This window comes from Euprymna scolopes, chromosome 14 (assembly GCF_053919585.1).
Source record: "Euprymna scolopes isolate OS-2025 chromosome 14, ASM5391958v1, whole genome shotgun sequence".
In the NCBI taxonomy this organism is placed as follows: Eukaryota; Metazoa; Mollusca; class Cephalopoda; order Sepiida; family Sepiolidae; genus Euprymna; species Euprymna scolopes.
Window position 1 is genome coordinate 46,486,171 of NC_136495.1, and position 20,618 is coordinate 46,506,788.

Sequence of the window (20,618 nt, forward strand, 5' to 3'; positions counted from 1 at the left end):
TTTTTAAAATCTCAAGACCTCTACCATGAAGGAGTGAGTTTTACTACTAGTCTGGTTGACCGGGAGTATTTTCGTTAAGTGGGTACAAATGTAGTAACTTTATTCAGAGCATATTTCATGAAGTACTTGTAAAACAAGCACAGGGATGCAGCATTGTGGTGATAGGACAGGGACTGCAGCTTGGTAGACAGTGTGGGAACTATTAGGTTGGAGACTCTTTTTTGCCCTCTGTCCAAAATGGAGAAGCTAGTGCATCAGCACAATTCTTCATGCATGAGTAGATGGTGGCTTTATAGGATATAGACTACTGACAGATGAAAGAATTTTTATATCCCAGCAGATAAAATTTTAACTTTCTTGCAGCAGACTTTGCAGTATTTTCTATATATCTATTCCAATTCATGTTGCCATGAATGTTAGGCTGAGGAGTTTTAACATTGAGCTCTCTGGAACGATGCTGTCAGCCAGAGCGATTCTTTTGCTAGAAAGGTTTCTTCTAATCATTAAAAGAGAGAAGCTTTCGTATTATTTGTATTCTTTGGCACATTGTTCTCATCTTGAGTGTCATTTTCACAATGTTACAGTCGATATAACCTCCAACCTTCTTCACATGTATCTTATCAAGCGTTGGAATCTTTGTCAAACTTGGAAATTTGCATGGAATTTTGTTGTGGACCAGGATATAAATACCCTAACTCGCTACAAAAAAAAAAAATAATGAAACGAATGGAATGAAGGAAACAAAAACTCAATTGCTGGATAAAATAAACATGTTGTTTATTTTATGTCAAAAATAAAATGGTTTACGTGTAACACATGTTCATTCAGGCGTTGACGACTACATGCATGGAAAAGAAAGAGATGAAGTCGAGGACGAAAAATGGTCGTCCCACACGTAGAAAGGAAAATAGAAAGGGAGTGTTTGCCTCAGCAAAACCGTGCGTTCATGATAGTAGTCGTCCACGTAGAAAAGTCTTCAAACCAAGAGCTATGGACGCTGAACTTGCCTGATTTCGTCAACTAGGCAAAAAGGGAAGAAAGAGGAAGTTGAATAGTGTTGTGGACTTTTATATCGGGGTGAGTGTTCTGATTGCGCATGTCTAGAATTCCTTTCAGGGGAAGTGACGTTTCGCATGTGTGCGTACTTGTGCACGTATGTGTACATACATGTGTGTGTGCGTGTATAAGGATGTGTATATGCGTGCGTGTGTGTGCGTATGTGCGTGCATACATGTGGATGTGTATATGTGAGAAAAACATGTTCGAACAATTTCGAATATTGTGAAAATGACACTCAAGATGAGAACAGTAGTCCAAAGAATCCAAATAATAGGAATAACCAATCCTCATCTCAAAAATTCAGAAACTAAAAGGAGCTTTATCTTTGTAACATTTTTTGGTCCCATTTTACGACAGTCTGGCAGTTATTTTCTAAGAATTCAGTCAATGCATTTAATATATGCATGTTTGATTAGTCTACAGGTTGAGAATAAAGTGTGATGTCATCAACGAATTTACCTATTTCAGGCATAATTGCATCATGGAGGTCGTTTATAAAGATCAAGAATAATAAAGATCCACGTATTGACCTCTGAGGCACACCTACATTAATTTGATGCTGTTTGGATGTAACAGCTATCAAGAATGACCTAGATCCTTCTTTTAGCTAAGCATCTGATTATATAAAATATTCAGCCAGTAATACCATACAAATTAATTTTCCTGGGAAGACCTTCCTGCTAAATCTGTCAGAGGCTTTAGATATATCAAGTTCTACTGATCTAGCTTCACCAATGTATGGTATATGCATTCAGAAATGACGGTTAAGATATCCACATTAGAATTGGATTGCCCAAATCTGTTGGTCATAAAGAATTTTAGCATTTTAAAAATAATGGATTATCACTAGATTGATTAATGATTCAAAGATTTTATTGAAGAATGGAAAGATAATTTTGCATGTTACTTTTTTCAAAGTTCTTGAAAGCTGAGACAATTTTTCAGGGAAGCCAGTCTGTACTTATGTTTGTGTATACTTTGTATTGTTAGAGGATCAAAATGTAATAGAAATAGTTGCACCAATGGGAAACTTATATGAGAATAAAATGGGAGGAGAACAATAACAAATATTTAATATCATATTTCTTTAATCAACAAACATATTCTTTAAGAAATACTATTCCCATATTTTTGTTTAAAAACAAAATGAAGACAGATATTGGTAAAAGAAATTGGAGACATTCTCAAATTATTCATAACCAATTTAATCAAAGATTGAATTAAAAAAAAAATAACTGCTCAGTACTCTTTAGAATAAAAATCATATGTTTTTGACAATTTAAAATATTTTTTAAAACATGCAGATTAGTGTTGAGTTAAAAATAAATTAGTTTCATAGAACAAAAATGATGGTGGTGGTGAACACTTCAGTGTAAAAAATGAACACTTAGTGATTTTTTTATCTATATTTATAACTGAAAGAAAATCTATCCATATTCAAGAATTTCTTAAATTAAAAGATATTAACAGTAGAAATTAAATTAAAAAATTCAGGGAGAAGAGCATTCCTTATTATTACATATTATTATGTCTGCATATGTGCACTATTTTAAAAGCAAATAAAAAGCAAGATAAAATTAGTGAGTGATCATTAAGCTTGCTGGTCAGGAAGTGGATGATCATTCTAGGCTAAATTTACATAAGAAAATGATTCTCTACTATAAAGTGAGAATATGTTGTTTGATTTGAATTATTATTTCGCAGATGTTTGTCGGTTTACATATAAAAAAAAAAGTGGTGGTCATAATTGAGGGTAATCCAAATGCTCCCTTTTTAGATGTAGGGGAGGAGCCACTCTTTTCCTAGAATTACTCCACTTCTCCTAATCCTTCACCTTATAATGCTGAATGTTTAATAAAAGAATTTTTCAAGTCTTTGGTATGACTTGACATAGGATTGAACCTTGGTGTCTCAGACCATTATTATGTCAAATGTTCCAGTTTACATGTAATCGCCTAAAAAAATGTAGAATTTCATTTTTTGTGTAGGTGCAAAATCTTCAAAATATACTTATTGAAGAATAGTTATTTAATAATTTTAAATAAGAAAATAATGTAGTAAAACATTTAAAATTTGTAGCTGTGGCTTCAGTTTTTTATATGCAAATATGTAAATTTGGCCATGTTAACAAACGAGACTTACCATGTTTTGAGTTTAGTATTGTCTGAATATTCTTCATGGCTCCTGTGTGCTGACAAATCGATTCAAACGCTCGTTGACATTCAGAGTCATCCCAACCAGCAATTACCGTGTGCAAGAATTTGCCAAAGCAAACTAATGCAATACAATTTGAAGGGTTTTTACAGGTTTTCGTATTTGTACACATTATCTAGAATCAGAGAAACACAGCATTTCAAAACAAATTAATTGTAAATTACACAATATTTATAATTAGTGTACTGCATTCTGTTTAAAGCACCACTTTATCAAAATTAATAAAACAAATATTAAAACGAAAATAACAAAGCTTTTTAGTTGAATTAAATTGCCAAAGTTACAGTAATTTTGTGATTTATAGTTTAAACATATTTTTTGTTAGCCTTGCATTATTTATTCGTTGGAACTGAATTTTTTCAGTTATTTATTATCAATCTTTTCTCGGCAAAATAAATGTCAGTAATAAATCATTAAAAATAGGTTTTTAATGGAATATACAATATTTTAATCAGTGAAACACATTAATATTTATACAAATAAAAAAAGCAATAGAACAAGCCAAGCATGCAGGGTCCCCCTCCATGAGTCAATAAGTCTGGAAAGAGAGTTTTGAGAATGACCAAGTTATAGAAGAGGACTGCTATGTCAATGAAGGTGAATACTGTGAAGGTGAAGCACACCTTGTGCGATTGTTGTCATATTTGGGCATCTACTACGAGTCTCTTGCTCCTAGACAAGGTCCAAAAGAGAGTCTCCAACCTGATAGGTCCTGAACTGTCATCTAAGCTTCAGCCTCTGTCTCACCGACGAAATGTTGCATCCCTTTGCCTGTTCTACAAGTATTTGAATGGTGAATGCTCTGATGAACTGCAAGCACCTGTGCCCCCCACGATATAAATACGCTCGACAAACCCGACAAGCAGCTAAATCCCACTCCTACACAGTAGAGATCCCTAGATGTAAGAGAGCTTTCTACTCCAGTATTTTTTTCCCCAGAACCGCTAGACTTTGGAATTCCATTCTGGGTCCCTGTTTCCCCAACAGTACTGACATGCAGAAGTTCAAGTGTAATGTGAACCGACATCTTGCTGCCCAACTCCCTACATAGTACCCCAGTAGCTTTTGTCTCTGATAGTAGTCCCCTACACCAAAGTGGCAATGTGCATTGTTTGGGGTGAAAATGTAATAAAAAAATAAATAAAAAAAAAAAAAAATGTAAAGAGAGTTTGTATTCTTTGGTGCACATTGCCATGATACACTGAAGGGTCCAAGAAGCATTTAGGTTATGATTGTGATGAAGCGATAAAAGAAGGAAAACTTGCCACACACAGGTGGAATCCTTGGACTGAATGCTGTAAGTTTGTCATTGAAGGAAATGATGACTTTGACATTGGGCATGTCGATCATGATAAAGCTGTATGTTGGGAGTGTTAATTGCAGTAAGCCAAGTTATGTCTGTGATTGACGTGAAAAATTAGATTTAAAAGGTTCTGCATAAAACTATGGGGACAACCAGATTTATCCTGGAAAATCTGTTCTGGCAAAAAATTACTTTCACCATGACTCATGTTTGTGCAAAATTTCATAAAAAAATCCAAGGCATGGTTATTGAGAAAAGTGTAAACGAACAAATGGGAGTGAATTACTACGAGGGGTGTGCAATAAGTAATGCCCCTGACCCACTTCCAGTTGTCTGATCTAGCTGAAATTTTGCATGTGCAATGATTTATATCTCTACAGGTTATGTGGCAAATTACAGCTCTGAACTAATTGTGGTTTCTGTTTTACAGGTGTTTCAACTGAGTCAGGTGTGAAATGGAGCTTGTTGCATGTCGAGCAGTGATCTGGTTTTTGTATTTGAAAGGACACACACCACAGGAGACTTTTGATGAAATGAAAGAAACTTATGGTAATAATGCCTCATCATATGACCTTGTAAAACGCTGGCATTGTGAATTCAAACATGGCTGGAAGTCTGTGGAAACAGCTCCCACACCTGGTCGCCCCCCTTCTGCCATTAATGAGGCACCTGTCCGTCAAGTTGAAGCTGCCATTTTGGAAGATCGGCGCATTACTATTTGCCAAATAGCACAAGATGTCAAAATTAGTACAGGGTCCGTGGAAACTATCATTCATAACCATTTGCATATGCATAAGGTGTCTGCCAGATGGATTCCCAAGTTGCTCACACCATTCCAGAAGCGAGAACGCGTTGAGTGCTCGAGGATGAATTTGGAGATGTGCCAAGAAGATGAGTCAAAGTTTTTCAAAAGACTGATTACACAGGAAGAAACCTGGGTTCATCACTATGATCCAGAGACCAACGCCCAGTCAATGCAGTAGAAGCACTTGGACTCACCACCTCCAAAGGCAAGGATGCAGCCCTCTGTTGGCAAGGTCATGCTCACAGTTTTCTGGGACCAGGACAGAGTAGTGATGACAGATTTCCTGGCAAAGCATACCACAATTATAGGAGCCTATTATGCTTCACTTTTGAGGAAATTAAGCGAAGCTATCAAAATCAAGAGACAGGGCAAGATCAGTAAAGATACCCTCCTCCTGCAGGACAATGCTTCGGTTCACAACTCGCATGTCGTCAGATCAGAAGCATGTGGTTATGAAATCCTGCCCCATCCTCCCTACTCTCCTGACCTTGCACCTTCTGACTTTCACCTCTTCCCAGCCATGGAGTTGTTTTTGAAAGGAAAGAGTTTCCCAGATGATGCAGCCTTGATTTCTGAAGTCATGTTGTGGTTGGAGGACCAACCTGGGGTGTTCTACAAAAACGGTCTCCAGAGCTGCATCAAACGATGGGAGAAATGCATAACTCTGGGTGGTTCCTATGTAGAGAAAGACTAATAACTGTGCCAAGTTTCGTTGCTCTACTGCTATGGGAAGTAGGTCAGGGGCATTATTTATTGCACGCCCCTCGTAGGTCTAATCCCTCCTTTTTCGGGGGACCAATAAAATGAAATTTTAAAAAATCCTATTTAAAAATCCACCACAATGCATTTCTGGTTATTTGTAAATAAACCAGCAAAATCTTTTGTTAATAATAGAAAAGAAAAAAAAAAGAAAAAAAAAGAAGAAATTATATGACTTGGAAATTTGAAATGAATTTAGAAACATTTAAACTATTGAATAGAAAGTCACTTTAACTGGCTTTAGAATTTTTAGCTAATCCTCATTTTATTAAAGATTGAAATTTTGGAAGCTATTGACATCCAATCATTTTTAAAAAATAGAGATTAAAACAGTACATTAACAATAATTAGTTATAGTTTTATAACATTTGGTTTGATTAATGATTTAATGACTAAATAGTAACGTAATCATTCAATGTAACTTTATGATTTTTTAAAAATAAGTGGTACAGTTAAAAAAAAAAAAGAAGAAAACCGAAACAAAATGAAAGAAAAAAAAAAAAAAAATCCCAGACATGTCCGGCAAGTATAGCTAGTAAAGTTAATATATTAAGTCATTACAAAAACAATGGACGAGTTCAGAAATATACATTTATTCATGAAAAATTAACAGTAAAAATTAGTCCAAATTAATAAAAATGTGAGTCAAAAACAGTTATGCATCTCTGCCATTGATCTACGAGATTATTTATTCCTTGTTGGTAAAACATCATTGGCTGTAATGCAACACAATCTTTGAAAGTTGATTCCACTTTTTTAAACCGGAAAGTTTTACCATTTAAAAATGTGCTTAAATGCTTTTAAAAATGATAATCAGAAGATGAAGATCTGGAGAATATGGAGGATGTGATAAACTCTCGTATCCCAAGCCTGTGAGTTTCTTCAAAGTCATTCTTACAACATGTGGCCGTGCATTATTGTGGAACTGAATTGGACCATGTCAATTCATCAATGCAGGTCTTCTTTGTTGCAAATGAGTATGCATATCAGAGAGTTGATTGCATTAAATATCAACAGTAATAGTAATGCTCTGATTGTTTTCCAGAAAGTAGTAGTGACAAACACCTACTGAAGATCACCAGACACCATAATCTTGTGCTGGTTTAAGTCAGGTTTACCTCTCCATTTGTTTATGTTAAAATATTACATTCAAATAAACATATTTCCACTATTTGCAAAAGCATGCAAGCATTAAACTAGGTTAAAAAAAACAAAAAAACATTGAACTTAAAAACAAACATGGAACAACTTCTTCACACCCAGTCAAAATATCAGCATCTAATTGTTGACTAAAAACTATCTAAATCCTATAAAACAACATTGCAAATATTTTTGACTACAACAAATTCAGTCTTTAATTAATTATAGTAAATTCATTGTGACCCAGGCATGTCCACTAAATCACCTAAAGTTCCTAACTAAATCACTCCTGCAGCTTCCAGCTCACTCCTGCTGCTCCAGCCCTGGCACTCCATGCTCAAGCAACTTTCAGCGGCTCCCTCCAACAACTGTTCCAGCTCTTTTCTGCACCAGCTGTTCCAACTATCTCCTTCCTGTGGTTTCTGCCTATAGCCTTCAGCACCCTAATCCAATGCCTGTCAGTATCTGGCCCTCTGTTCTAGTGAATGTCAACTCTAGGATCCAGCTCTTTCCGCAATCTCTGTTCCTGTCAATCCAACCCTTGGCCGCACCCACATGGACTGGACCTACCTGAGGCATCTTATTACACCTCAGGAAAGCCACATCAATGTCTTTCCAGTTATCCAGTACCCTGCATATCTGTCCATCCAGTCTCCACTGCTGTCCATGCACAACATTTTCTGTTCTTCAACCATCCTATTTCTAAAATCTTTATCAATTGACTTTCTCCAGTTCTGCTATCCTTTTTTTTCTCATGTATTTATGGTGAAATAAATACAAAATTTCTTTTATAATGGTTCATCTGCATTTGTTCTTTGCCATTTGTCGTTTTTGCCTCTATCTACCTTCTTAGTTGTATGGTCGATCAGCACTTAACTAATTTGGCCCCTTGCAACAGAATCCACTTTTCATCACAAGTGACTATTGTCAAGAAAGGAATCATTGGTGCTAAGCAAACAGAGCATCAAACACATTTTAAATCGCATAAGTTTTGATACTCCTTGAGTTCACAAGGAACTCATTTATTGAGCTTTTTCATATGTCCAATACTCTGTAAATAATGTGAAACTGTTGCAGTGCTGACAGCAAATATCTGAGACTTGTTTTGATACTTCGATAAGGATTTTACTCAACAATTGCTTACAAGATATTAAGATTACACAAGTCCTCTATTTTCTTCATCTTCAAGACTCATCTCCATTACAGAATTTTTGGAACTACCTTCGTACTGTCTGATTGCATGTGGATCTTTCTACCCATGCTTCATCAATATTGGCAGAAGTTTCAGAGACATACTGTCCAAGTTTGAACTCATGCAACATAAAAAGGCAAAGGTCATGTTTTGACATGCTTATCATTGAGAGTTTTCTATGCTTCAAAAATATTTTCTATCTGAAAATAAGTCACAAATTATTATCTATGTTAAAATAAACTACAAATTCTGTGTTGAAATGAATTTTTAAAATCAAGTGCTTCAAGTAGTCATTATTTTTATAACAACATTAGGTACAAATTGTTTATGCAAATCATTTTAAGAATAATCTAAATTTAGAAATAGATTAAATTCGTAATTTATATTTTGATAAACATTTGTTTGTGTTGCTTCATTAATAATTGAATACTAGCAGTTCAGCCTGGCTTTGCTCGGGCCCTATGTACTGTTCATAACTTTATGTGCATATGTATATATATATTAAAAAGTTTGACCCATGTCCAGGTAACCTAAATCTAAAATTTCAAGTGTTTAAACCCAAAATTGGCGGAGGAGTTTGGTAGAGTCTGCAAAGGTCAACTCTTTCAACTTTGGCAGCCAAATTTTCGCCCCAAAACCGATCAAAAAGCTTGCTGCATGTGTGAATACCCTTTATGTAAAATTTCAAATGTTTAGACACAAAATTGGCTGAATAGTTTGCTAGAAACTGCAACGGTCAACTCTTTCAACTTTGACATCTTGGCAGCCAAATTTTCCGCCAAAAACTGATTAAAATGCTTACCCCATGCCTGAATACACTTTATGTAAAATTTCAAATGTTTAGGCCAAAAATTGGCGGAGACGTAAAATTTTTTAAAACTTTGACCCCAATTTTGACCCCTTAACATTTACTGTTTTGAAGTCAAATCAAGTTAAAGAGTTTGATCCATGTCCAAAGCACCTACAGCCAAAATTTCAAGTGTTCAGACTCAAAATTGTCAGAAGTTTGGTAGAGTTTTCAAAGGTCAAATTGTTGAACTTTGATCCCTTGACAGCCAAATTTCTAGCCGAAAACCAATTAAAAAGATTTTCCTAAATCTCAATATCTGTTATGTTAAATCTCGAGTCTGTAGACCGAAAATTGACAGAGTAGTTTGGTAGGGAAATGTACACCCACTCACACAAACAATTTCATTTTTATAGATATATAGATTTTAAATTGTTTGTTAATTTCTTTTTGCCAAAATAAATGTCAGCTATAACTTATAAATAAAAATCTTTAATAGAATATACAAATTATCTGGAATGAGAGAAATGCAAATATTTATTGAAATTAAAAAATGCAACACTATAAAATAAACACAACCTCTAAAAGCGTTTAATTATTTGTAGTCGCCACTTGAAAAAAATCACTTGCAAATGCGATTGTTTCACTTGCAACATAACGCTGTGGTTCATAACGAGTCAGCAATTTTACTCAGCTAATAGTCTACTTGTGGATACATATTTAGCATAAAAATTGACACTTTGCCCATCCTTGACCTAACTCTCTTCCTGATCTTTATCAACGACCTCCCAAAACACATTCTTCGTTCATTTGTTGACAGCTATGCAGACGATACTACCATTTAGAGCAACACCTGAAAGACTGATAAAAATTAGATTCTTTTAGATTCTCTCTTCTCTGATCTGGAGCGTGTGGTACAAATGGAATAAAAGCTGGCTAGTTAACTTTATACATCCAAAACTAAACTTCTATCGTTTCACCACAAATGCTCACATCTCCATTTTGACCCTGTTGAAATGAATGGCTCTCACCTTGAAGAAACACCCTGCTTCGACAAACTTCTATGATTGACTTACTTCTGACCTTAAGTGGAAGACCTACATCAGATCAATTGCCAAAATCATTGACAAAATGGCAGAGTCATTCTACTACTCCAGAAAGTATCTCAGTCAAGAGTCAGATATGCCTTAAAATGGAGTATTGTTGCTACATCTGGAGCTGAACTCCGAAGAGCATCCTCTCCTGCCTTGACAGAGTGCAAAACTGGCTGTGAAATTTTGTGGGCAATGATCATTTCACCTCACTGCTTCCTCTTTCTCACAGAAGAGACATTTTTCATAAAGAACTTACAAATGTTTTTTTTTTATTTGTTCTGACCCTATCCATTTTAAAATGTTTTTATTTTGGAATATAAACTGATCAAAGTCTGAAAACTAAAAAATATAACAGTTGTAAAAAAAAAATACCTTCAATAGAAAATCATTTATAAACTTCAATCGATCTTTCGTTGCATATAAACAAGTTGATCTCTTCATCAACAGGCCTGAAACACAAGAGACAAAAAAAAAACGATAAAAATAATCCACATGTTAATTGTTATTTGCGCTTTTCAATATTTTGTGAAAAATATCTTCTTTCAAGGAAAAATTAAGAATTGCAATTGGAATCCTTTTTATTTTTGTTATTTCTTTTGTCTTTTCTCTATCTGATATTGTAATCCTAATCTTGACCACATAGTTGTGAAGTCTAAAGAATTGTTTCAACAACAAAAAAACGATCAAGCCTGCTTTCTATCTTGTTTTGAACTTATCTTGGATATGTGGGGGTGTTCAGGATTTTATAAATATATTTCTAATGATTGGATAATCCATTAAACTGCAGTATAGTGCTCAGATAAACCACATTTATTATTGTTACCTCCATCAACAGGTTTATGTTTTTGATTGAATATTTTTGTCATGTTTATTTGTTTGTGTACAGATAACCTTTCATATGGTTGGACTAATTGTCACCAAACTTGGTTTAACTTAGAACTGATTTAATTTTGGGATATCTGAGTCGAAAGTCAAGGTCATGGGAAAAATGTATTTCACACTTTTTGGTGATAACTTTTGTTCTATTCATTGTAGAGACTTACAACATGGTCAATGTTGAAGTCAATGACATCCTGTATCTTAAATAACCTTAACCAATGCCCTGATAAAAGAAGAAGAGAAAGTCTACATTACTGGAAGCAACAGTCTCTACAGGTGTTACATCAAAGCTTTCTTTTGATGAGATGTGCACTAAATTATACCTATTTAACAAATGAAAAGTAAACATGGTTCCATTACAATCAGCTGGGATGAGAAGAATCGGTAAATAACGATTTTTCTCCAAGAAAACAAAATTTCTTACAATAAATATATACCATTCATATGAAAAACATTTTTTATATTTATCTTTAATTATTTAATTTTAAGCAATCTCTTTTTTTTTTTTACATTTTTTTAAAAAAGAAAATAGATTTATAATCAATTTATAAATAATTCATACTTAGATGATTGTACACCCTGTCAAAAATGGGGAAAAAAATTATCCTTTGCCAATGTTTATAGGAACATTCATATATTCGTTTGAATTAGTGAAGTTTATTATTTTTTTAAATAAGAAACAAAGAAAACTTGAAGGTTTTAAAAATGAAAAAAAGAAGAAAATTAGAAATAGATTTTATTTCTCAATTACCCTACATACTGTAAATGGATTTGTCTGAAAATTTTTACTTGCTAACTTTGTGTGATAGACAAAGACATATATATATATATATATATATATATATATATATATATATATATATTAGGTTGGTGCAAAAATAATGTCGTTTTTCGACTTGAAGTTGAGCGTCAAAAAAACGAAAGTATTTTTGCTCCGACCTAATATAAAGTACTAGCGTTTGTGTGTGTGTATACAACTCTCCTACAGCCCACACCACTGGATCGATCATGACCAAACCTAGGATGATGATGATGATCCCCCATGTAAGGATGGTGCACATCATTTTTCAAGGTTAAGGACAAAGGTCAAGGTCATAGCCTATGTAATTATATACTCTCTTACAGATTCTTATAGATTTCACTTTTTAATTAGTATTTTATTTTATTTGATTGTGTTTTATTAAATGTATAATAGTTTTTGGTCCAATGAACATATCCATTTTACTCACATGCTGATTTAAAATATAGCATAAAAACGACCCGACAATTCTACCCCCCCCCCCAACCTGCACCTTGTATCGATAAAAATGACACAGTAGTCCAACTCAATGATTTTTTTTTTTTTTTTTTTTAAATTATATTTTCACCCCAAACAAGGCACATTGCCACTTTGGTGTAGGGGGCTACTATCAGGGGAAACATCTACTGGGGCACTATGTAGGGATTAGGGCAGCGAGATGTTGGTTCACGTTGCACTTGAACTTATGCATGTCAGTACAGTTGGGGAAGCAGTGACCTGGAATGGAATTCCAAAGTCTAGCAGTTCTGGGGAAGAAACTACTGGAGTAGAACGATCTTTTACATCTAGGGATCTCTACAGTGTGGGGGTGGGATTTTGCAGCTTGTCGGGTCTGTCGAGGGTGTTCACGTCGTGGGGGCACAAGTGCTTGCAGTTCTTCAGAGCATTCACCATTATAATACTTGTAGAACAGGCAGAGGGATGCAACGTTTCGACGATGGGACAGAGGCTGAAGTTTTGATGCCAGTTTAGGGCCTATCAGATTTGCGACTCTCTTTTGAACCCTGTCAAGGAGAGAGAGACTAGTAGCCGATGCACCGGCCCAAATATGACAGCAATACTCCATACATGGGCGAATAGTGGCCTTATAGAGGTACAGGATACTTTCGGGTGTTAGAAGTTTTCTAGCACGGTAGAGAGAGCCCACCTTCCTCGCAGCGGCCCTGGCAATGCCCTCGATGTAATTGTTCCAGCTCATGTTTCCTGTGAACGTTAGGCCAAGGAGCTTGAAAGACGTACTCTCAGCTAAAGAGTTGTTGGCCATTGCTATAGGTGGTAGAGAAGGTTTCCTGTAATTATTGAATGAAACCAGTTTTGTCTTGGTGGCATTGAACGTTACCATCCATTTTTGTCCCCATTCCACTACTGTTTTTTTTTTTTTTTAATCTTGTTGAATGCAGAGATGAATCAAGCAGTTTCCATTCAAATCAAATCAGAAATGACTCGAGGAAAACAAGAACTACATACATAAACTTTGCCAACTGATTTCTTTCTCTTTTTCAGTTAGTGAGAGGGGAATCTTCAATGTTCACAATGTGAAATAGCTCACCCAAACAAGACAGATGATGAGGGGAGGTCCTGTCACGATTTCTCCATTGCTTATGACCTAACTCAGATTGTTCACGAACCCACCCATGTGCCCGACACTGATGGTCAGTATGCAAATCTCGTAGACCTTTTTCTCACAACTTGCCCTGAGCTATGTTCATCCCTCATTCTGTCTCCACTGAGATTTTCCAACCACTTGGTTATCTCAGTTAAGGTAAAAACAAAATGTAATAAATCCTCAGATGTACCTCTCCATCGTACAGTATATCAATACTCTATGGCTGACTGGGATAACTTCCAGACATTTATATCAGATATACCCTTGCGTTCCATATTTAAAAAGAATGTGTCTTCTATAGTATCAGACCTGACGAAGTGATTAATTGTAGGTGTAGATCACTTCATACCCTAAAATAATTCCAGCAAAAACCTAACAGTCAGCTGTGGTTCTTTCCAGAATGTGCTGCTGCCATTGCACACAGAAATCACTATTTCCATTGCTTCCAACCCAATAGATGTACTGAGACTAAAGCCGCCTTCAGGACTGCCAGCAATCACTGTAAAAAAAGAATGCGAGAGAGTTGTATGCTAAGTCCGTCAAGTCCAAAGTAACTGAGCAGCAGCTTGGTTCCCACTAATTCTGGCAAATAACAAATAGGGTTCTAAACAGAAACATGCTCTATCCCAACCATCATCAATGGACTTGAGGTAATCTTGTAAGCGTCAAACAAAGCCAAACTCTTTGCCAAGAACTTTGCAGCTAATTCAATTCTACCCTATGCAATCAAGACCGCTCAACCCCCTCCCCCCATATTTTTTCCTGTATCTGAAAATACTTCATGTGATTTACAAATATCTGTGCATGATGTTGCCAAGCTAATCAAAAACCTTAATTCCAGTAAAGCAACTGGCTCTGATAGCATTCCAATTATAATGCTGAAGAAGCGTCAATCAGAACTAGCTTCCATACTTACAAAGCTGTTTCAGTGTTGTCTTAAGGAGAATTGTTTCTCAATACCCTAGAAAACCTCATCAGTATGCCCTGTATTTAAAAATTCAGGTGATCAGTCATTTCCCTCTTAGTACAGACCAATAAGTTTCCTGTGCGTCATAAGTAAGTTGCTGGAATCTGTGTTAAATAGAGAAGTAGTCAACCACCTCAGCAAAAATAACCTCCTCAGTGACATGCAATATGGTTTCCCTTCAGTTAGATCTACAGCAGATGTGTTAACAGTTATATAATAGAATTACTGAATCTCTTGATAGAGGCTTTCTTTCTTAACATATCAAAGGCCTTTGATAGGGTGTGGCATAAAGGTCTACTCTATAAGATCTCCAGCTATGGTATAGCTGTAAATATCTTATTTATTAAATCATTTCTCTCTGATAGGTTCATAAGAGTAGTGGTTAATGGGCAGAAATCAGAAACTCACACTATTAATGCTGGAGTCCCTCAGGGGTTCATCCTGGGTCCAACTCTCTTCCTGATCTACATCAATGATCTCCCAAATCACACCCTAAGATCATTTGTAGACATTTATGCTAACGACACAACCATCTATGGCAACACTTCAAAGGCAGTAAATGACAAAGTTCTTTGATTCTCTATCCTCTGATCTTGAGCACATGGTGTAATGGGAAAAAAGGTAGTTGATTAATTTTGATGCATCTAAAACCAAACTTCTATCTTTCCATCATCAATGCTCTGATCCTCGTCTGGCACCAACTGAAATGAATGGCTCGTCTTGGGGAGGCTCCATGTTTCCACCCACTTCTGGGTCTGACCTTTGCTCCTGATCTGAGATGGAACACGTACATCAAATTCATTGCCAAGGTCACTAGAAACATGGTGGGATCATTCTACCACTCGAACAGATATCTCACTGCTGATGCAATTCTCTACCTGTATAAGAGCCAAGTACGTTCAAGGATGGAGTACTGTTGCCATATCTGGGCAGGAGCTGCTAGAAGCACCTTATCCTGCCTTGACAGAGTTTAAAATAGACTTTGAAGTTTAATGGGGGATGCTTTTTTCTCTTCCCTGCAACCTCTTTCCCACAAAAAGACGTTGTAAGTCTCTGCTTTATTCTTATTTTCATGGCAAGTGTTTGTCTGAGCTCCAGTCTATGGTCCTTCCTTGCCAAACTTTCACGAAAAACACTTGTCTAGCTGAAACCACTATCAATAATTTCCCTCACTCTTTATCTGTGCCTAAACCTAAACATAGATTCCATGAACAAAGTTTCTTTAATAGAACTGCATGCCTGTGGAACTCTGTTCCGTTTCCTTGCTTTCCAGCTGACTACAATATGATAGTCATGCGAACAACCTAGCGGTAGTGCACACAATTTTTAAATGTTAAGGTCATATTTAGTGCGGCTCTTCATAAACTCCCCACCTAAGGATGGTGCACATCAAGTTGGGGTTCGTTACCATGACGCCAGCCAATTTCTTTGTGAATTTGAATCCGCCTAACCAATTAAACAAATTTTAACTATTGTGATTCTTTGTTATTGTTTCAATTTTTATATGTAACAATCTAAGTGTCAACTTTGATATAATCAAGCTATGCTGAAGAGGAGTAGGGCTCCGAAACATGCATGTCCATAGATTACTGTTTTTAAAAAATAATAAATAAATAATACGTCCAAATAAAAAATGGGCGACTTTCTAAGAAAAACACTGGATCTCCGAGGCGGAGACGTTAATTTTAATATCGTTTAAAAAATCAACAACAAAACTGCGTAAACAGATAAATGATAAAAACTAAGCAGTAAATTGTCTGTGGCATCATAGCATAATGGGTTAGGGTGCTGGACTGAAATACATAAGGTCCGGGGTTCGAATCCTAACAACAGTCAAGCTACGCTGAAGAGGAGTAGGGCTCCGAAACATGCGTGTCCGTAGATTGCTGTTTTTAAAAAATAATAAATAAATAAATAAAAAATATGTCCAAATAAAATTGGGCGACTTTCTAAGAAAAACACAGGATCTCCGAGGCGGAGACATATATATATATATATACACACATGTACACAATGAATAATACACATTCCTCTTTATTATTGAGATGAGGATTTAAATTGATAAAAAAATATTTTTCAAATTTAATTTTCAACATGTTTTTTAAATTCCTACAATAAATATAGTATATTCATACTTAAAATATATATTTTTGTTACGCGTAATTTATAAAAATGAATAAAATTTTGAACTTACCTAATTTTTTAAACTTCTCAAAATAACGTTGTCTTTGTACATGTGTAACTGGTGTATGATGAAATGGATTCGGAAGCAGATGTCTTCCTTTCAGTCGAGTTGTTTTAAATCCCTCAACAAGATTTCTCATCACTTTTGAAGTAATTGTTAAAATACTCAAATCATCAACTGAAATAAACACAACACGATTTCTTCATGGTTTTATTCAAAAATAACAATAAACATTAACAAAGATTAAAGGAAAATAATTTTTTCATGCATTATATATATATATATATACATATATACTAATATTTCACCCCTTACTAAGGCCAAAATCCACTGAGAGAAAAAGGGTTAGCGAGATTTTCAGTTGATGGCAAAGTACTATGAAAGGATTGAAAGATAACAGGACAACTCAATAGATTCATATTATTCGGATTCATCAGACTACTGTTCTCAACTTGAGTGTAATTTTCACAATCTTTCAATCGATGTAACCTCCAACCTTTCTTCTATCTTGAGCAGTAGTCCAATGAATCCAAATAATACGAATAACCAATCCTCATCTCAAAAGTTCAGAAATGTCAACTCAATAGAAATTTGTTGACATGATATTGATAAAGTAGAAAAATATTAGCAGCATCTCTGCTGTTTGCAAGGAAAAGATTAGATCAATTCATACTAGATTATAAAGTCATTTTTTTTTTTACTGGCACAAACAGTGTTCAGAGTTGCACCTCCTTAAATGTAACAGCAGTATTCCATCTTTGCCTGAATCTGTCTCATATATGCAGAGGATTGCATCTGGAGTTAGATACTTTTTGGAGTGGTAGAATGATCCAACTATTTTTTCGAGCTACTTTAGCAACGGAATTAACGCAAGTCTTCCATTTTAGGTTTCCTTTTCATTAATTACACTTAAAAGACCAATCATATATTTAATGCATCTTTTTAAATTAGAAAAATTAGAAACAAGGTCAGAGCTTACGTCAGTTGAAGCATTATGAGAATAGCCATCAAAATGAGAACAGTTGTTCAAATAATCCAAATAATACAACACTGGTTTTATTTCTGTATAATATATGGGCAGCACCAAATACTTCTGCCAGTTAAAAACTAAAGGCAAATATATAATGGATAAAATTGACTTTTAATGGTCCCTAAAAATTAAACAGTTGGAACAAAATAGTAATATTAAGTCATAAAAAAACAAAATAAATAAAAACACATGGTTTTTCTTAACCCTAAATCTGGGTAGTTATACAAAAATAAATCATTAATAAAATAATAAAAATGTAAAAAAAAAAAAAATATATTGATATGAGTATAATGGGAATGGGACCATTAAAAGTCAATTTCGCCTATCAGATACACATCTAAGGATAGATTATGACGAAATTTACTCTCAACAAAAATACCTCCGATTAACTCAACTAGTAGTACCCCCCACCCTTCACTGTTGAGATCATCAGATGGCAGAAAATTTACTAATCTAATAGTATCTTTTCCAAGATTGTTTGCTTTTGGAATTTTCTCTCTGCTCCCTGATTGTATCAACATGTAGAAATTTAAATGTAATGTAAACGAACACCTCAGGAATAATTCTGTTCATGATTTCATATCTCATGCTGGGCAGAAATTTTCTTTAGGTACAATGGTCAGAACAATCGTCCAGTATGGGCACTGCTCAGAGAGAAAAAACCTGCAGCTTACTATCTGGATAACTGCACAGAAAGCGATTGCAATACATTAAACAGCTTTGAGAAAACAGCGTGAATAGGGGTTCTGAATGATGAGCAACAATGAATTCATGAATGCCTTGAGGGAGAAAGATAGAGAGTCAATGCTTGTACCAGGCAGGACACTACTTGAATAAATAAATGAATGAATAAAAGATAAGAAAGGTGTACACAATGTGGGTGTAAATAGAGCAGTTTATAGCTTACAAGACTTTAAAAAATCTGTTTTAGTTTCAGACTACTAGACCATTAAAAATAAATTTATTCAATTTTTTATACCACAGTCGGTATTTGGCACAGTCTTTCACTTTAATATTAGATTGGAGTATGACTCTCTTCGGTCTCAGGAGGCCAACCTCACACACCTTATCTCCTCTGGATTCTCTACTATAAACAGACTCCATGTCTAACCATGCTGCAATGGGTGGTGGGGAGTACATATATGATATAAATGCAGGAGTGCCCCTATCCTTGGACCTCTATTGTTACTGATATTCATAAATGACCTCTCTGACAAAATTGCCTCTGAGATGGGTATATATGCTGATACCACACTCTATAACAGGCACGACAGGAAAACAAATGAACACATATCTAAAGAAATGGCAGAAACACTAGAGGAGGACTCCAATCTGTAGTGGAATGGGGACAAAAATGGATGGTCACGTTCAATGCCGCCAAGACTAAACTAGTTTCATTCAATAATTACAAGAAACCTTTTCTACCACCTATAGCAATGGCCAACGACTCTTTATCTGAGAGTACATCTTTCAAACTCCTTGGCCTAATGTTCACAGGTAACTTGAGTTGGAACAATTACCTTGAAAGCATTGCCAGGGCCGTTGCAAGGAAGATGGGCTCTCTCTACTGTGCTAGAAAACTACTAACACCCGAAAGTATCCTGTACCTCTATAAGGCCACCATTCGCCCATGTATGGAGTATTACTGTCATATTTGGGCTGGTGCATCTGCTACTAGTCTCTTGCTCCTAGACAAGGTTCAAAAGAGAGTCGCAAACCTGATAGGCCCTGAACTGGCATCTAAGCTTCAGCCTCTGTCCCATCGATGAAATGTTGCATCCCTCTGCCTGTTCTACAAGTATTTTAATGGTGAATGCTGTGAAGAACTGCAAGCACTTGTGGGCCCACAACGTGAACATCCTTGACAAACCCGACAGGCTGCTAAATCACACCCCCACACTGTAGAGATCCCTAGATGTAAAAGATCTTTCTACTCCAGTAGTTTCTTTCCCAGAACCGCTAGACTCTGGAATTCCATTCCAGGTCCCTGCTTCCCCAACTGTACTGACGTGCAGAAGTTCAAGTGTAATGTGAACCGACATCTTGCTGCCCAAATCCTTACATAGTACCCCAGTAGTTGTTGCCCCTACACCAAAGTGGCAATGTGCCTTGTTTGGGGGTGAAAATGTAATAAAAAATAATAAAAAAAATTCATTCTTTTTTTAATTAACTCGACAGATTTAACCAGCTGTTGATGGAAAATGTTTTAAATAGAAAAAAAAAAAAAATAGGTATGTGCATTCATGGTGGAAACTAATAGGGGAGATAATTTTGAAAGCCGGTTTATCATAATGTTTTTGTAGGTTTTCAATTACTTATTGATTGTATTTGAAAAATGAAAGCCTAAAGTTAATTTTCAAATGGAAAACGTATTTTTACACATGAAAAAGAAAGTTATAATAAAAAATGTTTTCATGGCGACATTTGGAAACTGACAATTTCAGCTAAATTTTGAAGTTAAACAAATTCATTCTAAAAATCCCTTGAAAGATAAACATAGTTTTCTGGGACTATTTCAGAGATAATTGCTACAGTTCTCAGATATGAAATTCAATAAAAAACAACAACACTTTGTTTGCAAAAAAAAAAAAAAAAAAAAAAATAGCTTATATAGCCTCCAAAAGTGAGAAATTCTGACTTTGCACAATCAAAAAGTCGTCTAGCATGACTTCTACAGAAACCCAAAATGTCAGAAAGTCAAAAGGTTATCCTAAAATGATGCTAGGTGGTTGAAGGGAAGGAAGGGGTGCAAAACCGACCGTTTTTCTCCCCCCCCACTAGGAGTGCATCTGCACATTC

General features: G+C 35.4%; 1 protein-coding gene across 1 annotated transcript in view; it reads right to left on the reverse strand.

Annotated features, from left to right (window-relative positions):
• The window catches only part of LOC145292970 (F-box only protein 47-like), a 75,329-nt gene that overhangs the window by 20,292 nt on the left and 34,419 nt on the right, over positions 1 to 20,618 (reverse strand). The window contains exons 3-5 of the mRNA XM_080139204.1: positions 16,799 to 16,966; positions 10,726 to 10,802; positions 3,202 to 3,388 (exon numbers count right to left, since the gene is read on the reverse strand). Coding sequence (XP_079995330.1) covers positions 3,202 to 3,388; positions 10,726 to 10,802; positions 16,799 to 16,966 — 432 coding nt within the window. The remainder of the gene's footprint in view (positions 1 to 3,201; positions 3,389 to 10,725; positions 10,803 to 16,798; positions 16,967 to 20,618) is intronic.